This window comes from Ziziphus jujuba, chromosome 2 (genome assembly GCF_031755915.1).
Source record: "Ziziphus jujuba cultivar Dongzao chromosome 2, ASM3175591v1".
Classification (NCBI taxonomy): domain Eukaryota; kingdom Viridiplantae; phylum Streptophyta; class Magnoliopsida; order Rosales; family Rhamnaceae; genus Ziziphus; species Ziziphus jujuba.
Window position 1 is genome coordinate 31,889,110 of NC_083380.1, and position 10,594 is coordinate 31,899,703.

At 29.1% G+C, this 10,594-nt stretch overlaps 1 protein-coding gene across 2 annotated transcripts; it reads left to right on the forward strand.

Annotated features, from left to right (window-relative positions):
• The first annotated feature begins 3,935 nt into the window (after positions 1–3,935).
• LOC107419533 (uncharacterized protein At4g15970-like) lies at positions 3,936–7,699 on the forward strand. 2 transcript variants are annotated; one of them, XM_016028277.4, is made up of 4 exons: positions 3,936–4,296; positions 4,973–5,338; positions 6,151–6,626; positions 7,452–7,699. In XM_016028277.4, the coding sequence occupies exons 1-4, from the start codon at positions 4,111–4,113 to the stop codon at positions 7,471–7,473; spliced, it is 1,050 nt and encodes a 349-aa protein (XP_015883763.3). In that variant the 5' UTR covers positions 3,936–4,110; the 3' UTR covers positions 7,474–7,699. The 2 variants fall into 2 exon arrangements, with proteins under 2 accessions (XP_015883763.3, XP_048328872.2); XM_048472915.2 differs by lacking the exon at positions 7,452–7,699 and adding an exon at positions 7,050–7,357 and having other exon boundaries at positions 3,937–4,296.
• Positions 7,700–10,594: the final 2,895 nt, after the last annotated feature.

Below are 10,594 nucleotides of genomic sequence, written 5' to 3' on the forward strand. Positions count from 1 at the left end.
ACCAAAATTGACAAATTATATACCGAATCGAAGCTCGTGGAACGAGGATCACAAATCCGGTCTCCATCGACCCCAATCCCGCCGGAGGTGGCCGAAATTTGGTCCGGAAGCTTCGGTCGGTTTTAAACTTGAGGGATCTTTCAAACGGTGGGGATTTTGGGCAAACTAACCCCGGAAATGGACTTAGAGGGGTCGAAAATAGTGGGATAGAGGTATGGGACGGGCTGGGTTGGTCGGAAACGGCGAGAATTGCCGGAAAAATTTCACCTCGCCGCCGCGACTTCGCCGGCCCGATCTGGGCGCGTCCGACGGCGGCTAGCCAGGAGATTTGGTGGCTGAGGTTGCGAGGTGGCTGGCTTGGACGGTGGCCGGTGCGTGAGGACTATGGGTGGCCAGAAAAAGTGCAGCAAGGAGAGAGAGAGGGACGGCCGGTGGGAGAAAAAAACTGTGCGTGTTTTGTGTTTTGGTGCTCGGGGAAGAAGAAGGAAAAAAAAAGGAAAAAAGAAAAAGAAAAAGAAAAAAAAAAGAAAAGGTGTTTTCCCACGTGGGGAAAAAAAAGAAAAAGAAAAAGAAATAAAATAAAAATAATTAAATAATATTAATAATAATATTATTATTTAAAATAATAATAAAAATAATTTGATTTTTAAACATGGTTGACATGTGGCATTTCACCATGGTGACACATGGTCACCTTCATTAAGTCACACGTGGCACATCGTTACGTGTTTAAAAAATAATATTAAAATAATACGGTATTTGAAAAACTCTACAGGTCCATAACTTTCAAACCACATGTCCAAATCGGACGTGCCGCTAGTCTACGGACTCGTATCGACGAGCACTTCACAACTATGCATGAGTCAACGCTCAACCTTGCATGAATAAAAAGTCAACTCCGGCACCCCTTGGATAGTTTGGAACTCAACTTGTTTTGCTCATAACTTTCAAACCGTAGCTCCGTTTTCAACGTGCTACCAGTCTACGAACTCGTGCCAACGTGTACTTCGTAACGGTACCTTAGTCAACCTAGAATTCCAACCAGGTCAAAAAGTCAACTTTTGACCCCTTTGGTCAACGGTCAACGTGTAGAAATTCCGACATGGTTCGGGACGGGGTGTTACATCCCACCGCCTAGAGATGGTGAGCCTGGAGTTGGTAGGATGTGTCTGATCCAATAGAATAAAACCCCTCTTTATTTTTGTGGTGATAAAAGTAGAATAAAATCCCTAGATATTAAGTTACGTTTCTCAATTTGCTGTGCTGGTAATGATTTTTTTTTTTATTTGTTTTTAGTGCATGTTTTTGTGATCAAGAACATCTTCCAACGTGGCCATTCAAGAAAGACTATTGATTCTCAAAAGAGGACCAATAGTTAGGACCATGATGATAGCAAAGGTACCTTGCAAAGTGGAAGCCATAATTATATTGTTCATTTGTCTTCGTAGAGATAACTCTATTGTAAAACCCCTCTTTTTTTCTTTTTTTTCTTTTTAATAATTATCTGAACTTGAATTCCCAACACCAAATGTTAAAAAATATATATATATTTTTCATGTACATCGTATCATACATTTACAGCTTACAGACTATTTGATTTTTAGAATATATATTGATCATACATTTACATAATAATACAATTTAATTAATTGTATTTTTTTTTATATATTAGTTTGTTATTTGTTCCCCCGTTATTTTGCATTTTCTTCTTGCCAATTATAATTAATAAAGCTATAGATAACCAAAAGTTAATTAAGAAAAGAAAATATGAAAATCGTCAACTGTTTTTTTATGAATGTTTTTTAGTGCAATATCAATTACTTCTACTCTTTATTCTTAAATTTATTTTTTCTGAATTATAATATTTTAATTCTTTAAAATTTATATAATTATAAAATTCTATTAATTGTTTTTTTTTTTTAAATGTTTGATGAAATATAAAACACAAGTGCCTATAGGTGAAAACAAAAATATGGCATGATGATTAAAATTCTCAAAACTCTTCTAAACAAATTAATTTCATCCATACATTTTATTTTGGTGGGGTGGGGTGGGTTTGAAGTCTGAACAAGGTCATGGACAATGCTGAAAAATCTTTATACCTAACAAACAAATTAGAATCATGAAAAGCAACGAATTTATGTAAATAAATAATTACAAAATGAAATATGCCAAATATGTCATGTTGTTCATTTACTTTTATATCATGTGTTATTTTCTATCTCATTATCATAATTTGCTCGCTCAAAAATTCCACACCAAAAGTGTCTCTTTCACTCGTTTGAGGAACCCACTGGTAAAGACGAGCAACACTAGACTTGGATGCATGGATAAATACAAAATACCTTACAAAAGACTATCAAAAAAAACAAAAAAAAAAATTCTTGGATGAAATTATTAGTTAGAGCATCTTTATCGTGCTCTTTATTTTAAAAAATATAATTTTGAAAATAAAAAGCATATTGAAGAATTTTAAAGAATAAAAAATAAAGATTTTTTTTTTTGTTCTAACTTCAATGGTAACTACATTTTCCCATAAATAATTATGATTCACATATTTTCTGTATTTTTTCTCCTTCCTATCCTAAAATAGTATTTAAAAGAAATTGAAATATAAAATTAGAATTAAAAAAATTAATTAAAATTATGCATAGAAAATTGTAAAACGAGAAATGAATTCACTATATGCTTTTATATAAAGAGTGGATTTGGTTTTTTATATTTGAAAAGCCAAATTCTATTTTTTACTTTAGTTTTTCAATTTAAAAGGTCTATTAAAATCATGAAAATAAAATATGATTTTTTAAAATAAAAAAAAGTGATGCTTTAAAATGTCAGTGGGAGATGCTTTTGGAGAATATCAAAACGGATATCAAAAGCTATGTATTAGTATTTGATTGGTTTATATTTTATTATACTTATTTATTTTAAAAGTTTACTTATTCATAATTAAACTATAATAATATATGAACAAAAAAAGTGTTAACATATGACTTTTGATATTCAGGTTGGTATGTTTATTTGATTTCTCTAACATGACACTTTTGATATTTACATATATAATAAAAATCTACTTTCGTATTATGATGGATTTAGAATTGCCGTTTAGTCAAATAAGTTTTCAATTTTAAATCATTATTTAAGATACTATCATCTCATTTTCAAATATGTTGCTATCACATTATAGATTGTTATTACAATTACTGAAACTTTTAAAATTTGTTTAATATGATAGTCGTTTTTTTAGATAATTTGATAATAGGTTGATCCGATAAGTTTTTATAATGATAAATATATTATATATTATATTATGGCACCCTTTGCTGGGACATCTTTTACTGGACAGGTCAGGTATATACATTTTTTTTTTAATTTTTTTTTTTGGTGGGGAATATCAGATTATATACATTTGTTATTTGGGACACCTTTTATAGGGAATGTCGTGTACCTCACGCACACATGCACAATATATATATATATATATATATTTCTAAAACATTTATTTAATAATAATGTCCACATGTAAAAGTAACTAAATAATAATTAATAGGACCAATATAAATATCATATCAACAATTAAGATTTAAAAAAAGATGATGATGATAAAGCTTTAAACTTTTTAGGAAATATAACTTCCATGACCAAAATAATAAAGAAATCAAACTTGTTTATTGAATTTTTTAAAAAAATCTAATCTCATTTGAACTTTTTTTTTCCCCTTTTAAACCCTTTTTTTTTTTTTCCAAAATATGAAAAAATAAAAATTTTGCGTTTTTATTGATTCGGTGGCCCTCCTTAATTTCCATATTGTATGTAATCTAGACTACACTTATCTCCTTTCCATATGTATATATAAATAACCCAGCATTTATATATGAGTTTTGCTACAATTAAATTTTATGAAACTAATTAAAAATAGTTTTATTTGAGGAGGATAGGTAAATAGTCGTCGGTGGCTAGTCCTTTCGTATGTTTCGGTGCACATAAAAGTACACGAACAAATTTAACCTGCCACGTTATGGACGAGTTGACTGGCTCCTGAATAATAATAATATATATATATATATATATAGAGAGAGAGAGAGAGAGAGAGAGAGAGAAACAGAGGAAATGGCGTCGAAAGCAGAGGAAGAGAAGGGAAATAGCAGAGGAAAAGGAGTAAGGACAGTGAGGATGGGTTTGGTGTTTTTGGGGATGGCTTCAGTGGCATGGTTGCTGCTTTGTACTTATTCAAACTCCTCATCTTATTCTAATGTACTTTTCCAAGTTTTTGCTACCAACACTTCTTTTGGGCAGGTAATTTTTTATTTTATTTTATTTTATTTTTTCAGTATCTTCTGTTTTTTGTTTTTGTTTTTTTTATCTTTTGTTTTACTGCTGAAAAAAGGAATTACTACTTGTTCTTCTCTCTCTCTTTCATTTGTTGCCTTTTCATGTTTGTTTTTGTTGTTTTTCTTTTTAATTGATGAAGAAGGAAATCAAGGAGGATTTACGGGACATTAGACAGTTTCTTGTATAAACAGAATGGTCCAATGATAAAATTACTGTTTGAGTTATTTAGTTTAGTCCAATCCTATGATAAAAAGAAAATCTAAAGATTAGTTAATTAGAACATTTTTAATCTCAATTGAATTAATATATTTTTTAAAATAAATAAAGAAATAAAGTTTTCTTAAAACACAATATATATATATATATATATTATAATACCAGTCTCTTTCATGTATTTTTCTATATCCATTTGATTCCAAATATATGTGTATCCAATTAAAAAATATGTACATTGTCTAAATACTTAATTAAGGACACTTAGCTTCAGATTTTTGTGAAAAAATAAAAAAATAAAAAATTTCTAATTTATAACTTGACGTTTATTTAAAGCTAGCTTAATTTGTTGTTTATCTAGACAAAACTAATCGGATTTTCTCTTTCATCTCGTATTAATTATTCAATTAAGTTGTATGTTTTTCAGGGAATTGACGAGATTCTACTAGAGATGGTTCTAAGAAATGCATCAATGGAGGACAAAACTGTAATACTAACAACTCTAAACGAAGCATGGGCAAAGCCAAATTCAATATTCGATCTGTTTCTTGAGAGTTTCCACATTGGAAACAACACAAAGAGGCTTTTGAATCATTTGGTAGTAATCTGTTTGGATGAAAAGGCTTTCAATCGGTGCTTGGCTTTACATCCCCATTGTTATCTTCTTCGAACCAAAGGAATCAATTTTTCAAATGATGCATTTTTTAAGACCCCGATCTACTTAGACATGATGTGGAGGAGGATTGAGTTCATGATTGCTGTCCTTGAGGAGGGATACAACTTTTTATTTACGGTATATTTAATCCTTGGCAATTGATTATTATTCATACATATATATATACACACACAAAAACCGTTTTTTTTTTTCCTGTAAATCAATTCTTAATTTATAATTAATGGATGTGTAGACATAACAAATCATATAGGTGATATCTTAAGTAACCATCTAGAACTAAAAATCTAGTTTAAGATATAAACCTAACCCGTTGTACTTTTAGATATCAAATCAAATATTATATATAAGTTTGTTATGATAGATATAGATGCCTAAATTATTATGGTGTACATAAACACTCAATTGTATATAATTCAAATAACATATTTTTTGAATTACATGTAATCGAGCACTATATGTACCATAATGTAGTACGTATCTATGCCCAACATATGTGAATTTTATATACATACCATGAAATATAAGTAGATTAATGTGTGTGTGTACATATACGATGAGATTCAAGTGGGGATTTCCACAACCTTTTCAACTTTTGGATAAGTGGGCTTTTTTTCTTTTTCTTTTTTCTTTTCTTTTTTGATTTGGTGAATAATTTTTGGATAAGTGGGCTTGATCATTAGAGTCTTGGATCCATGTAATTGGATGAGGATTGCATGTATTAATGTGACATTACCCAATGGCTCAAAATGATCAAGCTTGCTTATTCATAAGTTAAAAAATTATGGATATCCTAACTCGAGCTTCATTATATATATTTTTAACATTTTTCTATTTAAAGAAATATTAATAGCTAAATACTTAATTAAGGTGGACATATGCAAAACATAAAGTTGTTCATTTATTTATATGTTTGTTTTTTTCAATCTTAGGATACTGATATAATGTGGCTGCGAGATCCATTTCCACATTTTTTTCCAGATGCAGATTTTCAAATTGCAAGCGATTTATTCTCTGGAAATTCCTATGATGTAAATAACAAAGCAAATGGAGGATTTAGTTATGTAAAATCTAGTAATAAAACAATTACGTTTTACAAGTTCTTGTACTACTCTAGAAAAATGTATCCAGGTAATCATGATCAAGATGTGTTTAATAAGATAAAACATGATAAATTCTTCAAAAAGATTGGATTACAGCCAAGATTTCTTGATACTGCTCACTTTGGTGGGTTTTGTGAACCTAGTAGAGATCTTAACCTAGTTTGCACAATGCATGCAAATTGTTGTATTGGTCTAGAAAACAAAGTCCATGATCTTCAGATTTTGCTTCATGATTGGAGAAGATATTTGTCAATGAATCCAAGTATGCAACCACATGCTTCATGGAGTGTTCCACAAGATTGCAGGTATTTATATAATATTTTCTATTTATGTATGTTGGATGATAATAAAAGAAATTAATTTGCTTAATTATGAATTTAGAAATCTAGATATATATATATATATATATATAATAATTCTATAATACAGATATGTTTTTATCCTGCAAATGTTCATATGATAAAAACATATGAATGTTCGCATCATAAAAAAAATATATATATATATATATATATATATATATATATATATATATATATATATATGACATTACTTACACATCCTGTAGCCCAAAGTTGGCGGGATGTTTGTGATACAATAGAATAAAATCCACCCTTTTAGTGGTGGTAAAAGTAGAATAAAATCCCAAGATATGAAGTTACGTTCTTAATTTTCCATGTTGGTAATGAATTTTCATTTTGCTTTTAATGCATGTTTTTGTGATCAAGAACATCCTTCCGACGTAGCCATTCAAGAAAGAATATTGATTCTCAAAAGAAGAAGAATAATTAGTGATCATGATCATGGCAAAGGCACCTCTCTTTGGTGAAGTGGAAGCCTTAATTAGATTGTTGATTTGTCTAAGTGGAGATAATTCAATTGTAAAAACCTTTTTTTTTTTTTTCACAATTATCTGAGTTTGAATTTTTAATCTCAAAAAAAAAATTATATTTTTCATATACATTGTATTATTATACATGTAAAACCTACAGACTATTTGATTTTTAGAATATATGTTGGTCATACATTTACATAATGATACAATTTAATTATTTGTATTTTTTTCATTTTAGTTTGTTTTCCGTTCCCCTATTACATTGGTGGGTTTTTTTTGTTTTTTTTGTTTTTAGCCCAAGATTTTGTAAAGATTGAGAAGCGATTTTGTATGGAAACTGAAGTCTACGACGTTTGTTACGATTGAGAAGCGATTTTGACTGTGCGAGCGTTCTCTTGATGAAGAAGAAGACTGATTTTTTTTTTTCTTGTTATTTCTCTCTCTCTCTCTCTCTCTCTCTCTCTCTCTCTCTCTTTTGGGTAACTCACGTTGCAAATATTTTTCTTAAATATCAATATATATTAGATATTTGAATTGAAATTATTTTATATTGTTAATAATTAATTTTTATATCCTATGATTTAGTCTAGTGTTACACCAAACACATGATAAGATTTAATTATATCCAATTCACCTTGGTACAATCCAATCGAATATTCCTTTTCATATCCATTCCAATTTTGCATCTAAAAAATGAGGTTTTCTGAATCTTAAATATTTTAATTCTTAAACATTTATATAATTATAGAATTATATATATATATATATATATATTTTTTTTTTAAAAAATATTTGAAGAAATATAAAACACAAGGGTCTAGATATGAAAACACAAAAAGTACATGCCACAAATCGGAGTTCATTATCATACAATGAAGCTTAAAAATCTTCAAAAAGGACCCATAATCATCAAATTAATTCATCAACCTAATCAAAATTTTCTCATCAGGAGGACCGCACTTCCTTTTACAGCATACTCTACAAAATCAGCAAGTTTGACGTACATAATAATCTAATTTTATTTATTAATTTTTTTTAAAAAAAGGACCAACCCTACCTAGCTAGCCTGTTCATCGTTTGGGATATAAATGAGGATGATTTTGATTGGTCTATAAAAATGAAATGATGTACTAATTATAAAATACGATTCTGATGGAAAGAAATTCCATGTTTGAACTACTCTAGACTTTAAAAACATCAACAATCTTCGCGAACACATCTCATGCCTCATAAATGCCATTTATCTTTTTACAAAACAAAATAAATGAATGTTATCTTTCGTAATTAATTAGAAAAATTAATAATAATAATAATAATAACAATTTCTAGGAAGCACAGATCAGAAAACAAGTATTTGACCCCAAAAAAAAAAAAGTCATCGTTCTCAGAAAAAAGTCTTGGTCTTGAAGATCTGAAAAACACAAGGGGTTAAGATTCGGTGCATGGAATTAGGTTCGGGCGTGGCCTCATCGCACGTTCTCGCCTACCCCTCAGTTTCTGGCGTCGACTTAGGCGACTTTTGGTTGACGATCGATCATCTCCTTCCTCTATACTTTATTTATTTATTTACATTTTTATTATTATTTTTTACGGTATCTCACTCCTCTGTACGGTTCAATTTTTACGCCTTCAGGAATTAAAAAAGAAATCAAATTGGGATTAATTGTGAAATGATGATCTGGCTAAATTTTTAACACGTCGGTTAATATTATACAACATTTTTTCCACTTTTAAAATAGCTTTTAGATCAGACAGTGTGATAGCTCCGTTGATTTGAGCACCACTACCCAAGAGTATTGACCGGGGTTCGAGGCTACTGGCCTCGGCCATAGGAAAAAAAAAAAAAGTTTTTAGGTCATTCTAATTTTAAAGTTTATAATTCTTTAAAAAAAATAGAAAGGAAATAGTAAAATAAAATTTTATTATTTACCTCTAATATATATATATATATATATATGAGAACTAGCTGGAAGAAAAAAAAAGAAAAAAAATTAGACATATATATATATATTTATATAAAAAGCAAAATCAAAACACACACACACTGTGTGTTTTCAAAAATTTACCTTCTTTTCATGTTCATGAAAGCATATAAGATTATCTTTTCTTTTCACTTAAAATTTCCTTCTTCAATTTCTTAAAATTAAAATACAAAAAAAAAAAAAATTCTTTCGTTAACCTAATTATCAGTTGGTTGACAATGATCTTTTCGATCCTCCACTTTCAAAATAATCGTTTAGAATTTTCTACTTTGAAAAGAAAACTAAATTATGGTATATGGTCGAAGTTCTCAAAAGTCTTGCAACAAATTATATCCATATCCAAAGAAGTTAGAATCATCACAGCAGTGTCTAACATAATATTAAAAACAAATAAATAAATAAATAATTAGGAAAGGAATATGCCAAATATATTATGTTAATAATGCCATGTAGCCACTATTTTGCCCCCATTCACCCAAATATATTACTTTTCTACCAGATATATGTTCTTTGTCATTTACATTTTTCTGTGCAAAAGTCAACGCTACAAGTGCATGTCCCACGTGTTATATCATACTGAATTAATTATTGACGGCAACTAAGGAATTTAAGAAGAAGACAAGGAAACAATCCCACATTTTTAGAACTCTTGTCCAGTGAGTGGAATATGTGGGGACACATTGTGTGGGAATCTCACTTATAAACAAGGTATATACATATACATACGTGTGTATATATATACACACACACATATTTTGGTGAATACATATATATATTTTGGTGAATATATATATATATATACAATGGAGAAAATGTTTTTTGTTGGAATTTTTTTTTCATTATATATACAAAATTTATTTATTATACAGTATATGTCCCACACAGCTTATATTGATACCGAACATAAGCCCTAGAGGATCCCACTAAATTATTCATATATATATATATATAGTTATTTTATGATATGGATATATATACGATTTTTTTGTATAAATATCATAAAAGATAACGATTTTTGTATAAAAATATCATCTATATATCACATAAAGGTGATTAATTTTACAAAAACTATCATCTTTTTTGAGAATATCCGATACAAAAAATTATGTAGATATCCATACTATAGAATTATTATGGTGTGTATAAGTCTTGTACCATAAAAGATATGCCACTAGTTTATTGTTGATAATATATTGTAAAATTTTGCTAAAACATGCATTGGTCCACACTATAATGGGTGCACAACCAATTTGTTATTAGTAATATACTGGATTTTTAGGTTTACTTTTGAGAATAAACGGGTGATGTGCCTCTTATAGTACAGGACTAGCGTGCACTATAATAAGGAGAAATTATTCTGTAGGACAGGTAAAATACATCTATTATAGGAGAAGATGCTCACCATAGCAATTTTATATATGTTTATATATATAGATATATATAGAGTCCGTCTATG